A 20,402-nucleotide genomic window follows, 5' to 3' on the forward strand; every position below is an offset into this window, starting at 1 on the left:
TTCCAGTCTGGTTTCAGGCCTGGGCACAGCACGGAAACGGCATTGGTCACATTGGTTGATGATCTCTGGAGGGCTCGGGACAGGGGTTGCTCCTCTGTTCTGGTCCTGTTAGACCTCTCAGCGGCTTTTGATACCATCGACCATGGTATCATGCTGCACCGGTTGGAAGAGTTGGGGATGGGGGGCACCGTGTTACGGTGGTTCTCCTCCTTTCTCTCCGACCGGTCGCAGTTCGTGTTGGCAGGGGGGCAGAGGTCGACCTCGAGGCCTCTTATATGTGGAGTGCCTCAGGGGTCAGTCCTCTCGCCCCTCCTGTTCAACATTTATGTGAAGCCGCTGGGCGAGATCATCCGTGGCTTTGGGGTGAGATACCATCAGTACGCTGATGATACTCAGCTGTACATCTCCACCCCAGGCCACCCCAATGATGCCCTTGAAGTGATGTCCCAGTGCCTGGAGGCTGTACAGATCTGGATGGGGAGGAACAGGCTCAAGCTCAACCCTTCCAAGACTGAGTGGCTGTGGTTCCCGGCATCCCGATATAGTCAGTTGACTCCATCACTGACTATTGGGGGCGAGTCTTTGGCCCCCACAGAGAGGGCTCACAATCTGGGAGTCCTCCTGGATACGCAGCTGTCCTTGGAGGAACATCTGACGGCTGTAACCAGGGGGACCTTTTATCAGGTTCGCCTGATCCGCCAGTTGCGGCCCTTTCTTGATCGGGATTCCCTGTGCACAGTCACTCATGCCCTCGTCACCTCTCGCCTTGATTACTGTAACGCTCTCTACATGGGGCTCCCCTTGAAGAGCACCCGGAGGCTCCAACTGGTCCAGAACGCAGCAGCGCGGGTAGTGATGGGAGCAGCATGGCGCTCCCATGTAACACCGCTCCTGCGCGAGCTGCACTGGCTTCCAGTGGTCTTCCGGGTGCGCTTCAAGGTGTTGGTTATCACCTTTAAAGCGCTCCATGGCATAGGGCCTAGCTATCTCCGAGACCGCCTGCTGCCACCGACGACCTCCCATCGACCCGTGCGCTCCCACAGAGAGGGCCTCCTCGGGGTGCCATCAGCCAAACAATGCAGGCTGGTGACCCCCAGGGGGAGGGCCTTCTCTGTGGGGGCTCCCACCCTCTGGAATCAGTTGCCCCCTGAGATAAGGAGAATCCATGACCTCAGTGCCTTTCGCCGTGCCCTTAAAACCTTCCTTTTCCAACAAGCCGGGCTGGCCTAATTCTTTTTAAGTGTTTTTAATTGTTTTGTTTATTGTTTTAATTAATGGGGCCAAATTTATATATATTTTTTAACTGTATTTTAATATTTGTATTTGATGTTTTTATTTGGCTGTTCACCGCCCTGAGTCCTCAGGGAGAAGGGCGGTATACAAATTCAAAAATAAATAAATAAATAAATAAAATAACCATTATACCATAAATACAGCCTAACGAATTAACAAATAATACTTTTCTGTGGAGCAGAATAATATTTGAAACATGCAAAATGTGAGATAAGAAACACAAGGATTAGGGTTAGGGGTTTTATTAATTTCTAGGTAAATTCTCCGTACATAATAGCATAGTCAATATAATTGGGCAAACTGTAATATTTTCCAGACTGCCTTTCTCCCAAATGAATTGCAATATCACTTAATGATCAGGTGGGCTTTTGGGCCATCATATTTTAAAGTATGAATCAATTATTCTCACACATGGCTCTGGCCCAGTGGTGTGTTTCAATTTTTTTTACTACTGGTTGGGTGGGCGTGGCTTGGTGGGCATGGCAGGGAAAGGATATTGTAAAATCTCCATTCCCTCTCCAATCCAGGGGAAGGTTACTGCAAAATCCCCATTTCCTCCTGATCAGCTGGGACTTGGGAGGCAGAGAATAGATGGGGGCGGGGCCAGTCAGAATTTTTACTACCGGTTCTCCAAACTACTCAAAATTTCCACTACCGGTTCTCCAGAACCTGCTGAAACCCACCTCTGCTCTGGCCTGAGTATTTCTGAAATTTGCAGAGTTCTAAAACATCCAAGTTGCTAAGAAGAGAAAGCACTCAGATTGTTATATTTGAGGCTGCTGAAATCACTTTATTGGATAATTTACTTTTGTCCCTTGGTTTTACCATAAACTGTTTTATGGAACAGGCTGCAATGCATAGGTGAATACAGTATTTCTATGATGTTGGTTAATCCCCAATACTAAGCAGATCTGAGAGGAAGTAGCTAATAAAACTTTCAGGGATATGTTTTATACTTTTGCCAACATATCTTTTACTGTTGTGAGGCACTAAGATAGTTTTTAAAAAAGGAACAAAAATAATGTAAATGAGCCTGACTCCATTTCTTCAGTACAGGTGGTCCTCGAGCTACAACAGTTCATTTAGTGACTGTTCAAAGTTACAACAGCACTGAAAAAAGTGACTTATGACCATGAGCCTCGGTGGTGCAGTGGTTAGAGTGCAGAACTGCAGGCCACTTCTGCTGACTGCCAGCGGCCTGCAATTTGGCAGTTCAATTCTCACCAGGCTAAAGTTGATTCCGCCTTCCATCCTTCCGAGGCGGGTAAAATGAGGACCCAGATTGTTGGGGGCAATAGGCTGGCTCTGTCAACCGCTTAGAGAGGGCTATAAAGCACTTTGAAACGGTATATAAGTCTAAATGCTATTACTATTTTTCATACTTAGGACTGCTACAACATCCCATGGTCACATGCTTTATATTTGGATGCTTGACCACTGGTTCATATTAATGACGGTTGCAGTGTCCCGGGGTCATGTGATCACTTTTTGCGACCATCTGACAAGCAAAGTCAATGGGGAAGCCTAATTCATTTAACAACGGTGTTACTAATTTAACAAACGGCAGTGATTCACTTAACACACATGGCAAGAAAAGTCGTAAAATGGAGCCAAACTCACTTCACACATGTCTCACTTCACCACCTACATTTTGGGCAAAATTGTGGTCCTAAGTCGAGGACCACCTGTAGTTAGGATTTTATTAAGCAGATAAAGGCCCTGAGCAAAGTCGGATTATGTTATCGTTAGACTTTTAGACAATCAAGGTTACAGAGTCAAATTAGTAGAGAGGAGAAAATGGCAGATCAGGTGAGTTGTTTCTTGACATGATTGACATTTCTGCCTTAACCCACAGGTGTGTTATTCTTATCCAGCTCAGTGGTGGGTTCCAACTGGTGTTACTCTGCTGCGCCTATTAGCTGAGCTAAAAAACAAGAAATAAAGGTAGGAATAAAGCAGGGGCAGGTGGGAGGGCCAAGCTTCCAGTCAAAGAGTACCGGTTCGGTGACGTCACATCGTCACCATTACCAGCTCACCCGAACCAGGCTGAACCGGGAGCAACTCACCACCACTGCCCTGCTCCAGTGGTGGGTTCCTCCCAGTTCAGCCCGGTTCGGTTGAGCCGGTAGGAGTGACGATATGACGTCACCAAACCAGTTCTTTTTGTTCGATAACTGGGTCCTCCCGCCCCCACCCCCTACGTTATTCTTACCTTTTATTAGGCTCTGCCCCCAATCTATTCGCTGCCTCCCGAGTCCCAGCTGATCGGCTAGAAGGAAAAAAACTGTTTAAACTCTTGCCGCAGGGCTTCAAAGGGCCGCTCTACAGCTGATCAGTGTTAAAAGGCCGTGTGGTGGTAGACCAGTGCGCTCGAAAAACAAATGGGTAGACCGGTGCCTCGAAAAACAAATGAGTAGACCGGTGCCTCCAAGAACAAATGGGTAGACCGGTACAGCTCTGCAAGAAGTTAAAAGCCTGGTAGACCAGTACTTCTGCTAAATCTTAAAATTGTCACATGACCATCAAACCACGCCCACAAAATAAGCCACGCCCACAGAACCGGCAGTAAAAAATTTTAAAACCCACCCCTGCCTGGCTCCCAAATACGACAAGCACGCTGTTTGTAATAAATGTTCCTTTTATTAAGAGCTCCAGAAATCCCGGCCAAGTAGTCGCCCACTTCTGGAGAACAAACACTTTCAGGTAAGCTGGTTATGGCTAATTTTACCTTATATTCTCCAGTGATTACATCTTGCAAACCAAAATCACCAGTAGCCTTAAAACAGGAAAGGCAAAAGGGTAGATCCATGAATAAATTTTCAAAGGTCTAGTAGGGTTCCCCCCCCCCCCCATTTGTTTAATAGCAGCAGCAACCAAAATGTTTTCTTTTCCATTTTAAAAGAAATAGGAAGAAAAATCAAAGGACAGGACAGGACAAACAAGAGCAAGTTTTTCTGTGACTGGATTTTGAGCTCTGAATCACTACTAAAATTTAATTTCTGGGTTAAAGAATAAAGCAAGGGTGCCTCTAAATAATGGTTCTTCCTACAAGCTACTTTAACGCATCTTACTTCTCAGAATTCTAATGAAAAAAAGGGACAAATGTAAAGGAGTTTAGGATGAAGTCTTCTAGAATATCCCCATCGCTTTCCTTCTATTGATATCTCTCTGGATTTGGCAGAGGGAACAAACGGAGCAACACTCCACAACGCAGGTATCTTCACAGATGGATCCCTGTTGAAAAGAAAAGAAACCAAATGCATCAATAACCTTTTCAATCAAATCACGATGTAGACATATGGAATCATGAAAAACTAACTCTGTGTTGGGTGGAAGCAGTCGACTTACGACAGTTCATTTAGTGACCATTCAAAGTTACAAAGCAGCAGGGTAGGGGGGCATGGTCCAACAATCCTTAATCCATGGGATTTACAGTTACAACGGCACTGAAAAATGTGACTTATGATCATTTTTCACAATTACGACCTTTGCAGTATCCCCAGGATTCATGTGGTCAAAATTCAGACGCTTGGCAACCGGATCATATTTATGACGGTTACAATGTCCCAAGATCATGTGATGAGCTCTTGTGACCTTCTGACAAGCAAAGTCAATGGGGAAGCCAGATTCACTTAAAACCTGTGTTACCCGGAGGCGCCAACTGGTACAGAATGCGGCCACGCGGGGGATTATGGGAGTGACGGGGTGCTCCCATGTGACACCCCTCCAGCGCGAGCTGCACTGGCTCCTGGTGGTCTTCCAGGTGCGCTTCAAGGTGTTGGTTACCACCTTTAAAGCGCTCCATGGCTTAGGGCCTGGGTACTTACGGGACCACCTGCTGCCACCGATAGCTTCCCACCGGCCAGTACGCTCCCACAGAGAGGGACTCCTCAGGGTGCCATCGGCCAGACAATGTCGGCTGGCGTCCCCCAGGGGAAGAGCCTTCTCTGTGGCAGCACCTGTCCTCTGGAACGACCTGCCCCCGGAGATACGTAGGATCCCAGATCTCTGTGCTTTTCGCCGTGCCCTTAAAACTTTTTTATTTCATCAAGCCGGGCTGGCTTAACCCCCATTTAGATATTTTTAATTGTTAATTGATTTTAGTTGGGGTGTTTTAAATTTATTGGGCCAAAATTTGTTTAATTCTTTTTTTAAAAAATTAAATTTTGTATGTGATGTTTTTATTCTTGGCTGTTCACCACCCTGAGTCCAGTGGGAGAAGGGCGGTATAAAAATCTAATAAAATAAATAAATAAATAATACTAATTTAATAACTGCAGTGATTCACTTAACAACGGTGGCAAGAAAGGTTGTGAAATTGGGCAAAACTCACTTAACAAATCTCACTTAACAACAGAAATCCATTACATTATGTAAACCTATTTTTTAAAAAATCCATTTCACCCATCGCCAGTGGCAGCAACAACACAATCAAATTCACCACATGATGAGCTCCATTTCTTTTTGTGGTCCTCAGGCCCATTGACAAAACCGTGTTTTTAGCGCCTTTCAGAAAAGCAGCAAGGGCACTGAGGGGCCACCACCAAGAAGGTCTTTTTTCATGGTGTCACAGATGACAATCCTTAATCCATGGGACTTTTAACAAATTCTGCCATCCCATCCTTATGGGCCAGGTAGATAGGATAGTTATGTTTGGCGTGGGATATTTTCATTCCTATAGTTCTGAAAGATTATGGTCTGCTGCAGATAACAAATGAAAGGATTATCTGTTCATTTCCCAGATCAGGGTTTTTTTCTCCCCAAAATTTCTGGATTGTGCATGCGCTGCCTTTCTGAGCGGGCCTAGGACAGCTCGCCACATCCAACTCTCCACGGCCAATTAACTGTGGCCAACTCACTGTAGGAGAACTCACCATAGGACAACTTGCGACAAGAATATTGCACTAATATTGAATAAATGATGGAATTGAATCACTGGAGAAATAATGCCAAAGGAGGGACAAAATGAAATGTGAATGACAAAAATTAAAATAATTTTTAAAACATATTTTTAATAATTAGATTGAATTGTTGAATTTTCCCTTGGCGAGTTCTCCAATGGTGAGATGGCCATGACAAGTTATCTCGCAGCAAGTTGGTTGCCCCAGCTTGTATTTCTATCCAATTTCACAGGTATTTCTTAAGATTCTAGTTTGGGTTTTTTTGGTTTTGATTAGAATTTATAAGCCTGACGTTTGTCTAGTCTTAGGCAAATTAATCTACTTACAGGGATATTGTATTTTGTCCTGTAGACAGCTCGCATGGCAACAGTTGGGCCACAGCAGCAGCATTCGTTCATAGCTGCAGCAACTTGGCATGCCAAACAAGGGAAGCAGAACAATCCACAGAGACCTATAAAGATGAGGAAAAAGCAAAATGGATATTGCAAAATCCCCATTCCCTCCCCACTCATGGGGGAAGGATATTGCAAAATCCCACCCCACCCTGGGGCCAGCCAGAGGTGGCATTTGCCGGTTCTCCGAACTACACAAAATTTCTGCTACCGGTTCTTCGAACCACTTAAAATTTCCGCTACCGGTTCTCCAGAACCTGTCAGAACCTGCTGGATTTCACCCCTGGGAAAAAGCTCCTGTAGAAATATTTTGGCACAGTGTTGAATGACATAAGATTTATGGCCCAGAAACTGCAAATTATGTTATTTGTGCAACATCAAAACTGTGAGTGGAAATGCTAGTTAAATGCTTAGCAGCGGGGAAGGCTGAAAAAAACTAATGTACAAACCATATTAAATAAAAGCACACTCCATTGCATTTTTCTGTATACTGATATTCTCAACTATTATGAAAGAGAATTAAGGAAATTACTGTCGAAGAGAGACTGGCTGAGCCAAGAAGAGGAATCAATTAGGGAACTAATCTGGAATCCCTACGTGGGCATAAGAGAGTGAAGTCTGATCTTCCTTGAATGCTGTTTAACCTTATCTAGTCTAACCCAGGTGCAAACGCTTCCTGTTATAGCAACAGTAATAAAACAGCTAATTGAATTCTTCGCACATAGATCTGATTGAGTGTGTCTGACAATTACTAATAGAAGAGAATATTTGTAACTACACATTTGAACTGTTGTGTCCCTGGTGCTCTCTGAACTTGGTTGCTTTCTTGCAGATATTTCATTCCCCAAGTAAGTAACATCTTTAGTAGTAGCAGTGATGCTGCCCTAGCCAGTAGTGGGGTCCACTTACCTTCGCTACCGGTTCGGAATCGCTTCGCTCACTTGCAGCGCTTCTGCGCATGCACAGAGCATCCATGATGATGTCTGGGCAGGTGTGCAGAGCCTCTCACCATTGCCACTACCAGTTTGCCCGAACCGGGGCAAACCGGTAGAAACTCACCACTGGTGCTAGCACTGATGATATTCCCTACCTGGGAATATGTGCAAGAAAACAACCAAACTCCAAAAACAGCAAGGACCCCTCATTATGAACATTAAAATTCAAAACATCAGGAGGACATCATATTGCTTTCTTTAATTCTTCAGTTGTGTAGCATCGGGCACAAGAAACCAGGTGCCAGAATAGAGTTTACTTCATGCTTTATACCAGAATCAGATCTACTAATGGTCAAGGCAGATTGGTGCTAAATAAGAGTCAACAGAATTCATGGGGGAGGGAGCTGGATTTAGATCTCCTGTGGGAGCATAGCAGTGGTAGGTTGCTATCGGTTCGCACCGGTTCGGGAGAACCGGTAGCAGCGGCGGTGGGAGGCTGCCTGCCCGAATGTCATCAAATATGATCTGCACATGTGCGAGCAAACCGGTAGCAAAGGTAAGTGAAACCCACCCCTGGAGCATAGCAACTCCAAACTGATGGTGCGTTTGACCCCACCCTCAGGCTCAGCCTGGTCATCTCCTTCATGTAGAACGTTAAAGTTCCATACGCAATTTTTAATGGCATAGAAGCCGTGTCTCCTTTTATATCTTGCCATCCTAATTCCAACCCAGGGGGCTGTTCAATAATTAAACAACCATTGCTCAAATTATAAAGAATAATTTATTTCTTGCAACCTATCCAGTCTGGAAGGATATTCAGTCCAATCTTCCCCAGAAGGCTTTGAGAACTCCACTTTCAGTTATTGCTCTGGTCACTTACAGACTCCACAATCGCTAAAGCAGTCACATAAGTCTGTTTGCCAATGGTTTCTGTTGGGCTGGACCATCACCACCACCTGTGGCTGAGTGACAACCGTTGGCTGAACATTCATGGTGGGCAATTTTCTAAAGAGAAAGAAAGAAGAGAGTCAAAAAGGGAAGAGATGAATGAACAGGCTTGGTAGAAGGTGATCTCAGTCCCAACTCCACAGTGTTCTGTCCCCCCTCCTCACACAGGCAAATGTAATGCCAAGCACGCCTGCCAATATTTTATTAGGTAAACAGATTAGACTTCTTGGCAGACCAAGGTTATGACAGCAAACTGCCGAATGCCTGCCATGACAGGTTTCACTCCCATAAAGCAGAAGAGGACTTATCTTCAGTCTGTTCCAGGAGCAACAAATTATCCATGAGACAAGAGTTTAGTCAATGTTCAGTCCAAAATATATCCAAGCTGAATTTCAGAGATCACGATGTGATTTGCAGGCTTTAACTTTGTCCGTCACAAAGCCTGAAGAGCAATCCCACCCACTTTTATTCCTGGTGGGGCGTGGCTCCGTGACTCAGCTCAATCTCTGGCCCTCCCTCGCCTCTCCCGTTGCTGCGCACGCTTCTCCCTCTGACGCTGCCTGGGATCAAGCCAGGATTCATCCTCCTCACTCCCTATCAGTTGGTGCTCCGATATGCCTTCCTCCTGGCACATCCCAGGTTGTTTCTCCTGGCCTTCGGATGGAACATGAGGCATTGCCAAAAAGGAGGGTCCTGGAGAGGGAGGCCTTGTCAGTTCCTCCCCATCACCTTCTGAGTCCTCTTCCTCTGTTAGGACAGGCTCAGGAGTCGGGGTCACAACAACAGGGTGGGATCTGGTTGCTACCATTCGACTCTGGATGAAGCCTTTCTGATACACAAATTGGTACTGTGAGAATCTTAAACTCTAAACCTGGAACAGAGCCATACTGAACATCCAATTGTCCTCTATTGTTTTGGAAGAGTGGTTCCCTCTGCACTCAGCCAATTGCTCCTTCCTCCCTTGGTTCTAGTTTCTGTACTTTGGGATCTTGAAACTGGGTGGCTGCTGGGAAACCATTGGCTTATCTCACTCTCTGAAAGCAAATTAAGTTGAGCAATGCTCTTTCCTATTGCTGATCGTCCAAGACAGTCTAGTATGTCTTGGTATGATAGAGTTGGTTTTGATCTTGGTCTTCTAGTATGATAGAGTTACTATCCTTTTTTTGTCTATGGAGATTCACAATCATCCAGGTCATGGTTGTCACAAAGGTGCTTTTCTAAAAGACAACTGGACTTTGTTGATCTTTTTTTTCCTGGAAAACATTTCCCTTCTCATCTAAGAAGCTTCATCAGTTCTGAACTGAAGAAGCTTTTGGATGAGAAGTGAAACGTTTTCAAGGAAAATACTCAAGAAAGTCCGGTTGCCTTTTGGAAAAGCATCTTTGATTCTCCTTTTTTTGTTTGTTTGTTTGCCTATGCTTTCAAGACAAATTCATGCAGTTTTCTCTGCAAGATTTTTGGGAAGTTTTACACTTGCCTTCTTCCTAGGACTGAGAGAGAGGGACTGGCCCAGAGTCACCCACTGACTTCACACTTAAGGCAGGATTAGGATAGGATAGAATAGGATAGGATAGAGTATCCGCAGAGTGTCTTATCAATCAATCAGAATAGAGCTGGAAGGGACATTGGAGATCTTCTAGTCCAGCCCCCGGCTCAAGCAGGAGAACCTATACTATTTCAGATAAGTGGCTGTCCAGTATCTTCTTAAAAATGTCCAGTGATGGAACAGCTACAATTTCTGAAGGCAAGCTATTCCACTGGTTAATTGTCCTCACTGTTAGGAAGTTTCTCCTTAATTCCAGGTTGAAACTCACAACCTCCTGATTTCTAACGAAACTGGTTCCCATATCTCACTCATCCTTAAAAGAATCTGAATTGGTGAACGTCACCTTGTCCTATGGAAATCAACTTTACTGTTTAACCAGATGTTGGATAAATAAATGCATTCCCCCCTCCTTTTCTTTTTTTTTTCCCTCTACACTTCCCATTGTTCAGCTTCATAGATGACCCTGGAACCTGTTCCTAACCCCTCAAATTCTTATATAAGAGAGAAGATGAGTTCATATCTCATGTACTAAGAACAAGAATAATTATTTGTGTCTTGGCATTTAAACGTGGCGAGAAGCTGCTGCTTTCTGAGTGAAGGTATTTTAAGGCAGCCATTTGGTCTCTTCTTAGTTATGGGATCACCTGAGGGCAGGGCAAGAAGTAACAGCTGGAAACTTATCAAGGAGAGGACCAACCTAGAAATGAGGAGAAATTTCCTGACTGTCAGAACAGTTAATCAGTGGAATGGCTTCCCTCCAGAGCTTGTGAGTGCTCCATCACTGGAGGTTTTTAAGAAGAGATTGGACAACCATTTGTCTGAAATGGTAGAGGATTTCCTGCCTGAGGAGGAGATTGGACTACAAGACCTACAAGGTCCCTTCCAAGTTCCAACTCTGTATTATTACTTACAGAATCAACGGATGACCTGTCCTGTTCTTGAAATCTTTGTGTACAGGAGAAGCCAAACCAAGTTTACCTTCAATGACCACCTAATTCGGGTATTCCTGGGTTCCAGAGTTCATAACTGGGTATCTCTGGCTCATGAAACTTCTCTACAGGCTATGAATTCCTCAACCTTGCACATTCACTCATTCAGCTATATAATTCAAATTAATTATAATATCCCATTATTATTATTCTAATAATAATAATACACATGTTTTTGTTAAATTATAATCTTTCATTATTATCTTTTTCAATATTTCAATATATTGTTTTTATATCAGTCAATATACCACACATCATTCCTTTTATTACAAATAAAATGTTGGTAATCCTATTTGTTATATTTAAGAAACTTACATAGTTCTACTAATAATACACATAATTATGTTAAATTATGAACTTCGATTGTTTAATTATTCAGTATTTCAATATATATTATTTTATAACCATCACCATATTGTTCAAACATATTCAGAATTACCATCATTAAGATCCTAGGTTCCCTTCTTGTTGTTAATTCACTTTGTAATGTAAAAATATATGTTACATTAATTCCCCTTTCTCTAGCTTCCAGCCCTATTTTAACTTATCTCACCATTGTTTTTAAGAAATGTTCCCTTTTTTTATCCATCATCTCTCACCCGCTTTAAAGCTTTAATTATTCGTTTCTTAGCTTGTCTCTCACATTCCTCTCTTGGATCTTTATCTCTATATGCTTCCACTTCTTGGCCAATCCTCTTAAACATTTCTCCCTTCTCTACCCTGTTCCATTGTCTAATATTCAAGTTGCCTACTCTTACCCCTATTTCACTCCCAAAAAGGTCTTCCTGTAGTTCCAATTCTTGTTTAGCTTCCTTTAAAATATTCTCCCTTTGTTTTATTTCATTAATCATTATTGTTTTTATTTTTATCTCCTTGTCATTACTTTTTATTTGTTGTTTTGTCTGTTCTATTTCCCCAGCTGCTCTTTCAGTTAGCTCCTCCTTTTCCTGGGCCTCCTGGTTTCTCCTTGTCCTTTGTGTCATAATTTCCAGCTTTTCATCTATGATCTGCATTTTATTCATAATCCCCTCGCATCTTCTTGTCAAGGTATCTTTCATACTCTGGGTTATTGACACAATTTCTTCCCAAATTCCACTCATTTTTGTTTTTCTTTCTTTTCTTTCTTTTTGTCCAATAGTCCAATAATCTTATATTCAAACCTAAAGCCACTTCTCAAAAAGTTCAATCTCCAATGTCTAAGAGTCTTTATCCAAAATTAATCAGTCTGTTATAATTCAAAAGTGGAACCTTCATAAATCTCTCTGCCAGTTCGGTCTTATATTGAAACTTTAAGGGGTCCTTTTAGTAATAAAGTTTTTCTTATTCTCACATTTAGATCTCCAAAAACCAAGTCTTTCCAGAATTTTGGGAATATGTTGTACCTCCCTTTGACAGCAGGTGGCACTCTTAAATCAGATTTCAATCTTAACCATTCTTATCCAGTTTTGCTATAGTACTCCAAAATATAAATGTGATATTAGCTTTTTATGTAAATAGTTCCAGCATTTTAAAATGCCTAGCCCAAGCCACTGCCTGTCCAATTAGAATATCCAATTTTCTATATTTTTAACAAATTTTCTATTTTCTTCTTTGATTCCTTTCCCATTTTAAAGTTTTAAAGTTTTGCTCAAGATGTTAGGTCACATCCACTTTATAGATAACTATGAGACTCTCTTTTCCTGAATATTCTTTTGAGGTTACACTTTCAATAAAAAGGATTCTTCTCACCCAGTTACAGACACTGTTCACCAAATCCGCTCCAGCACTCTTCTTAGATGTTAAGCTGCCTCTGGCTCTGTGGCAGCCATCTGAGGCGGCCTCTTCTCCTCGCCGTGGCATAGAGGGAAGAAAATGCCCTGGAGTTCTGCAAGAGAGTTGTATTCTCACCTACGACTTCACAGGACACCCTCCTTAGCTCCAAGGCGATTTTGGCTCCTTTCGGAGCCCACAAACAGGGAGAAGTGAGCACAGGGACGGAGAACTCCATTCAGAAGTGGTATTCAGCCAGTTCCAACCGGTTCAGGTGAACTGGTACCGGCAATTTGAATTGGTTTGCCGAACCAGTAAATACCACCTCTGGTTGGCCCTGCCCATGCCTGCCCGGTCACCTGCTCGCTGCTCGCCTCACCCGCCCGCTTGCTGGTCACCCTGCCCACCCCCGTCCTATATATGTTGCCTTCACCATGCAGCCCAGCTAATCACCTTGTCAATCACCTCCGTGCCTCGCCCACTCTGCTCAGCTCACCAAAGGTAAACATGCTGCTCGCTCGCCCTTCACCTTGGGTTGGCGGCTGGGACCCAGGCACGTGCCATTCCCTAAGGCCCCAGAGCCTCCAGCTGCTCACCGCCTGCCTTGACCGGATCAGGGAACGTGCCATTGCCTGGCTCCGGCCTTGCTCCTGAGCCACCGCTCGCTCGTCGCCTGCCTTGGCTGGGTCAGGGAATGCGCCTTTCCCTGGTTCCGACGGCCTTGTCTTGGAGCTGCCGCCCACTCGCCGCTCGCTCGCCCTCCGCCTTGTTCACCTACCTTCCGTTCCAGTGGTCTTGGTGGCGGAGGGGTACACGGTGAGGCTCAGCCAACCTTTCGTGGGAAGCCTCCAGCTGCTGGTTATTTTTGACAGCCTTCCGAGTAGCTCCCCTGCGACGCTGTCCTTCCAGTGCAGCAGGCCGTTCTCCTGGCTGGAGTGCTGTTTGATATCAGTTTATATTCTGGTGTCGGTAGAGATTTTCAGACATCCAGGTCATGGTTGTCCCAAAGGTGCTTTTTTTCAGGAGGCAATTGGACTTTCTTGTTTTTTTTGTTTTTTTGAATACGTTTCGCTTCTCATCCAAGAAGCTTCTTCAGCTCTGACAGGATAGTGGAGAATGGAAGGATTTATACTCCTTGCAGACAGCTGGTCATTTGCATCCTTTTAGAGGGTCGTTGAAGCACTTGGAGGTTTATCTGTGTCCTCAAGGTCACCTGAGTGGTGCTCCTGGTTCCTGTAGTCTGCAATTTTTTCCTCTGGAAATCCATTCCTACTCCCACACCATTCCAAGGGTCTTCATTCCGAATTGTATAGCTAAAAGTCTGTAGAGATTCTCAGTCATTCAGGTCATGGTTGTCCCAAAGGTGTTTTTCCAGGAGGCAACTGGACTTCCCTGTTTTTTCTTTGAAGACATTTCGCTTCTCATCCAAGAAGCTTCTTCAGTTCTGACAGGATAGTGGGGAATGGAAGGATTTATACCAAATTGTATAGCTAAAAGTCTATACTCTGGTGTCTTTCCTGTGGGGGCAGTCTAGAGATTCTTTGGTTGGGCTGTTTACTGATGGCTCTTTGGCAGTCTCTTGATTGAGGTGTTGCTTTCTTGATTGTTGGTCTGATGTCTATGGAGATTCTCAGTCATCCAAATCATGGTTGTCCCAAAGGTGCTTTTTTTCAAGAGGCAACTGGACTTTCTGTTTTTTCTTTGAAGACATTTCGCTTCTCATCCAAGAAGCTTCTTCAGCTTTGACTGGATGGTGGGGAACGGAAGGATTTATACTCCCTGCAGACAGCTGGTCATTTGCATTCTTTTAGCAGGTCATTAAGGTCACCTGGAGGTTTATCTGTGTCCTCAGGGTCACCTGAGTGGGGCCTTCTTGGAACTGTTGAACGGACTGTGTTGTAGACTGGAGATAGATGATGTCGTATCCCTCCCCCTCTGTTGAGAGAGGGCTGTTCAATTTTGACATAGATGACAAAATTTAACCCTTCTTTCAAACCAGCAATCCTCTCTCTCCAAAATATGGACTTTGTTGTCTTCAGAAGAGTGGCCTGTGTCTTTTAAATGCAGATGGACTGCTGAATCTAGTCCTGATGTGTTTGTTCTCCTATGTTGGTCTGAAGTTAACCTTGGAGTTAATCTATGCTGATCTGGGTGCTGATTGCTGGTGGAGAGCTGCTGGAGTCTTTTTGTTCTCTTTTGGGCTGGTGGATGGTCTCTTTTGCATAGTCTATAGATCAGGGGTGGGTTCTAAATTTTTTTACTACCGGTTCTGTGGGCGTAGCTTATTTTGTGGGTGTGGCTTGGAGGTCATGTGACTAGGTGGGCATGGCTAGCTGGTCAGAGTCATTTCTGCAAGGTCCTCACACTTACGACCAGTCCTCGCACTTACGACCCGACTCATTTGTTTGCTTTTAACACTGATCAGCTGTAGGACGGCCCTTTGAAGCCCCGCGGCAAGAGTTTAAACAGTTTTTTTCCCTCTAGTCATCAGCTGGGACTCAGGAGGCAGCAATAGATTGGGGGTGGGACCAAATAAAAGGTAAGAATAACGTGGGGGGGGAGAGCGGGGGGGAGAACCGGTTCGGTGATGTTATATCGTCACCACTACCGGCTCGGCTGAACCGGACCAAACCGGGAGGAACCCACCACTGCTATAGATGTTGTTAACGTCTATGTGTCTGTTGATGGCTGATTTGTCAGAGTGAATTTCAGGAAATTCCCTGGCGTTATTTTGGATTTGGCCTGGTCTAGGATTGTCACATATTGCAAGCAGCACAGACCCTTCATGGCCATAGACCAATTAGGTTTTCTTCTTGAATGGATGGAAACAGAGGTGGGTTTCAGCAGGTTCTGACCAGTTCTGGAGAACCAGTAGCGGAAATTTTGAGTAGTTCGGAGAACCGGTAGTAAAAATTCTGACTGGGCCAGTCCTCATCTATTCTCTGCCTCCCAGGTCCCAGCTGATCGGGAGGAAATTGAGATTTTGCAGTAACCTTCCCCTGGATTGGGGAGGGAATGGAGATTCTACAGTATCCTTCCCCTGCCATGCCCACCAAGCCACGCCCACCAAGCTATGCCACACCCACCAGCCTCAGAACTGGTAGTAAAAAATTTTGAAACCCACCACTGGATGGAAACTAATCAAAGAAAGAAACGATCTAGAACTAAGAATAAATTTCCTGACAGTTAGAACAATTAAGCAGTGGAACAACTTGCCTCCAGAAGTTGTGGGTGCTCCAACACTGGAAGTTTTTAAGAAGAGATTGGACAACCATTTGTCTGAAGTGGTATATAAGGTTTCCTGTCTGAACAGGGGGTTGGACTAGAAGACCTCCAAGGTCCCTTCTAACTATTCTATTCTATTCTATTCTATTCTACTCTACTCTACTCTACTCTACTCTACTCTACTCTACACTACTCTACTCTACTCTACTCTACTCTATTCTATTCTACTCTACTCTACTCTACTCTACTCTACTCTACTCTACTCTACTCTACTCTACTCTATTCTATTCTATTCTATTCTACTATTGGTAGTGCTAATTGCCACATTTGTTAAGTGCAGTTCTTAATGTTGCAAAATTAAACTGTCAGTAAATAGACATGGCAAAATACTTTCAGTTTGCAACATATATACAGATTTAACCATAGTTTCAATTGGGAAACATTTGTGATAGCTGCAATGTCCTGGGATCATGTGATCCCCTTTTGCAACTTTCTGAGAAGCAAAAGGGCCTGGTGGCTCAGCAGACTGATAGCATTGTGATTAACACCAGCTGTCTGCAATTACTGTAAGTTCGAATCTCACCAGGCTCAAGGTTGACTCAGCCTTCCATCCTTTCTAAGGTAGGTAAATTGAGGAGCCAGTTTGTGGGGACAATAAGCTGACTTTGTATAAATATACAAAAGGATGAAGGCTATTGCTGAGCACATTGTAAGCCGCCCTGAGTCTCCGGAGAAGGGCGGCATATAAATCAAATTAAAAAAAAAAAAGCGAATGGTGAAGCCAGATTGACTTAACAATCTTGTTACTAACTTAACAACTGCAGTGATTCATTTAAGAAATGTGGCAAGAAAGGTCATAAAATAGGGCAAAACTCACTTAACAAATATCTCATTTAGCAACATAAATTTTGGGCTCAATTGTGGTTGTAGGTCGATGACTAGCAATAGAATAAAGTAGGGAGAGTAGGGTAGAGTAGACTAGGGTCGGGAATAGAATAGAATAGAATAGAATAGAATAGAATAGAACAGAACAGAATATAGATTAGAATAGAATAGAATAGAATAGAATAGAATAGTATAGAATAGAATAGAATAGAATAGAATAGACAGAATGGAATAGAATAGAATAGAATAGAATAGAATAGAATAGAATAGAATAGAATAGAATAGAATAGAATAGAATGGAATGGAATGGAATGGAATAGAATAGAATAGAATAGAATAGAATAGAATAGAATAGAATAGAATAGAATAGAATAGAATAGAATAGAATAGAATGTGCTGTGACAATCCTAGACCAGGCCAATCCAAAAAAACGCCAGGGAATTTCTAGAAATTCACTCTGACAAACCAACCATCAACAGACACATAGACATTAACAACTTCTATAGACTATGCAAAAGAGACCATCCACCAGCCCAAAAGAGAACAAAAAGACTCCAGCACCTCTCCACCAGCAATCAGTACCCACATCAGCATAGATTAACTCCAAGGTCAACATCAGACCAACAATTAAGTAAGCAGTAGCCCAGTCAAGAAACTGCCAAAGAGCCATCAATAAACAGCCCAACCAAAGAATCTCTAAGACTGCCCCCATCCACCCACACAGACAGGCAATCCACCAGAATATAAACTGACAGCAAACAGCCCTCCTTACTACACTGATGATGTTACCTAGTTAGGGTAATGAAATGTCTGCATGAAAGCAACACGCTCAGAGAGCACCAAGGACCCCTTGTTTCAACCCTGAACTACAAACATTCTCCCTTATTGCTATTCTATTCTATTCTATTCTATTCTATTCTATTCTATTCTATTCTATTCTATTCTATTCTATTCTATTCTATTCTATTCTATTCTATTCCATTCCTGGGGCCATTGATCTCGTTATAGTGATCTTGCGAGACCTGGCCACAAATTGGAGTGTATGTGTTTTAACGTTTTAACATTTTAATGTTTTAATGTCTTCTTTTAACTTTTGTATGGGATATTGTTGCATTGTTTTATTCTCTGTTGTAAGCCGCCCAGAGTCCCTTGGGAGTGGGGTGGCATAGAAATGTGACAAAATGAAATAAATAAATAAATAAATATTCTATTCTATTCTGTTCCTTTCCTTTCCTTTCCATTCCATTCCATTCCATTCCATTCCATTCCATTCCATTCTTGTTTCTCCCCTTTATTTTATTTATTTATTTATTTATTTTATTAGATTTTTATACCACCCTTCTCCCACAGGACTCAGGGCGGTGAACAGCCAAGAATAAAAACATCGCATACAAAATTTAAAAAAATTTTTAAAGAAAGAATTAAACAAATTTTGGCCCAATAATTTAAAACACCCCAACTAAAATCAAATTAACAATTAAAAATATCTAAGGGGGAGGGGGTGTTTAAGCCAGCCCGGCTTAATGAAATAAAAAAGTTTTAAGGGCACGTCGAAAAGCACGGAGATCTGGGATCCTACGTATCTCTGGGGGCAGGTCGTTCCAGAGGACAGGTGCAGCCACAGAGAAGGCCCTCCCCCTGGGGGTCACCAGCCGACATTGTCTGGCCGACAGCACCCTGAGGAGTTCCTCTCTGTGGGAGCGTACTGGCCGGTGGGAGGCTTTTGGTGGCAGAAGGCGGTCCCATAAGTACCCAGGCCCTAAGCAATGGAGTGCTTTAAAGGTGGTAACCAACACCTTGAAGCGCACCCGGAAGACCACCGGGAGCCAATGCAGCTCGCGCAGGAGGGGTGTCACATGGGAGCGCCCCATTGCTCCCATAATCCCCTGTGCGGCCGCATTCTGCACCAGTTGGAGCCTCCGGGTGCTCCTCAAGGGGAGCCCCATGTAGAGAGCATTACAGTAGTCCAGGCGGGAGGTGACGAGTGCCTGAGTGACCGTGCGTAAGGAGTCCCGATCCAGAAAGGGACACAACTGGTGAATCAGGCGAACCTGATAAAAAGCCACGGCCATCATATGCTCTTCTAAAGACAGCCGTGCGTTCAGGAGGACGCCCAAGTTGCGAGCCCTCTTCATGGGGGCCAGTAACTCGCCCCCAATAGCCAGCGATGGCACCAGCTGGCTATATCGGGACGTCGGCAGCCACAGCCACTCGGTCTTGAAAGGGTTGAGTCGGAGCCTGTTTCTCCCCATCCAGACCCACATGGCCTCCAGGCACTGGGACATCACTTCAAGGGCATCATTGGGATGGCCTGGGGTGGAGATGTACAGCTGAGTATCATCAGCGTACTGATGGAACTCCACCCCAAAACCATGGATGATCTCACCCAGCGGCTTCACATAAATGTTGAACAGGAGGGGTGAGAGGACCGATCATCCACCAATGCGACCAATGCTGTTTCCGTGCTGTGCCCAGGCCTGAAGCCGGACTGGAGCAGATCTAGATAGACAGCTTCATCCAGGTACTGCGGAAGCTGTCGCGCCACCACACTCTCAACAACCTTTGCCACAAAGTGAAGGTTGGAGACTGGATGGTAGTTAGCCAAAACAGCCGGATCCAGAGATGGCTTCTTGAGGAGGGGCCTCACCACCGCCTCTTTCAAGGCGGAAGGCAAGACACCCTCACTTTAAATACAAGATGGATATTTAAATAGGCAGCATGGATGTTCAATAAATAAAAATGAGCATTTCAAAAACTTAGACACTGGGGAGATGTAAGGAGATGGCAAATAGAAATGAAACAATTTATCCTAGTCACTTTTTAGTTTTCCTCTTCAAAAATGACTATATTTGTGTTACTTCAGGAATCCACTCTTATTTTCCCCCAAATTTTAAAAAACGAGGACTCAGATTCTGCAATGTAATATAGAATGGCACAAGAGATGGTTTTTCAATAACCAGATTAGATCCAGGGAGATTAAAAACTCGGAAAACTTTATTTTGTATTTATAAATATAAAAGCAAAGGCAGAAAAATTTCAAAGAAAGCAAGATTTCAAACCTTTTTCTTCTTCTTCTTTTCTTCCTCTTCCTCTTTTCTCTTTGCCGAGCTGTGCCCGCTGGCTGCCTCCTGCTTTTGTGGTTTAAAACTGAAAGGGAATTAATTTACTAGACAATTTGCCAGCTATTTTTTTAAACGAGGAAGTAATTTTTCTTTCAGCCTGAAGGGCGTTTTTTGTTTGCTTGTTTTTTGTTTTTTTAAAAAACAAACAAACTTAACGGGGGGGGGGGGAGATGGTAGGAGGAGAAACGAAACTTGGTTTAGAAGATATCATGAGATGTAATGATTGGGAATGCTTAGAATTTATATTTAAATAGATTCTTCCTTGTCCCGTCTTTAAAAACAATTCTGATTATTTCTGCCTTTTTTCTGTTTCAGATTCTAAGAGTCAAATGGCAGATCCCTCACCATTTCTGACCCTTCTAACACAGAATCTGACCACAGATAGTCCTTGACTTAGAACCGTTGATTAAGCAACCT

The 20,402-nt window shown here is 43.7% G+C and overlaps 1 protein-coding gene across 1 annotated transcript; it reads right to left on the bottom strand.

Moving 5' to 3' along the window:
• Positions 1 to 1,519: 1,519 nt before the first annotated feature.
• LOC117673667 (placenta-specific gene 8 protein-like) lies at positions 1,520 to 20,030 on the bottom strand. The gene is made up of 4 exons (XM_034431158.3): positions 19,923 to 20,030; positions 8,402 to 8,526; positions 6,521 to 6,645; positions 1,520 to 4,527 (listed from the first exon to the last, which is right to left on the bottom strand). Exons 2-4 carry the CDS (start codon positions 8,511 to 8,513, stop codon positions 4,423 to 4,425), a joined length of 342 nt encoding a protein of 113 aa, XP_034287049.1. The 5' UTR covers positions 8,514 to 8,526; positions 19,923 to 20,030; the 3' UTR covers positions 1,520 to 4,422.
• Between the last annotated feature and the right edge of the window lie 372 nt (positions 20,031 to 20,402).

Source organism: Pantherophis guttatus, chromosome 8 (assembly GCF_059756535.1).
Source record: "Pantherophis guttatus breed Tessera chromosome 8, ASM5975653v1, whole genome shotgun sequence".
NCBI classification, from domain to species: domain Eukaryota; kingdom Metazoa; phylum Chordata; class Lepidosauria; order Squamata; family Colubridae; genus Pantherophis; species Pantherophis guttatus.

What these genes read in the sequence shown, in the direction of transcription:
- LOC117673667 (XM_034431158.3), bottom strand. Translation starts at nt 8,513, where the DNA reads ATGAATGTTCAGCCAACGGTTGTCACTCAGCCACAGGTGGTGGTGATG. An exon ending in CTTTAGCGATTGTGGAGTCT is followed by an intron (nt 6,646 to 8,401) that starts GTAAGTGACCAG and finishes TCATCTTTATAG; the next exon opens with GTCTCTGTGGATTGTTCTGC. An exon ending in GGACAAAATACAATATCCCT is followed by an intron (nt 4,528 to 6,520) that starts GTAAGTAGATTA and finishes TCTTTTCAACAG; the next exon opens with GGATCCATCTGTGAAGATAC.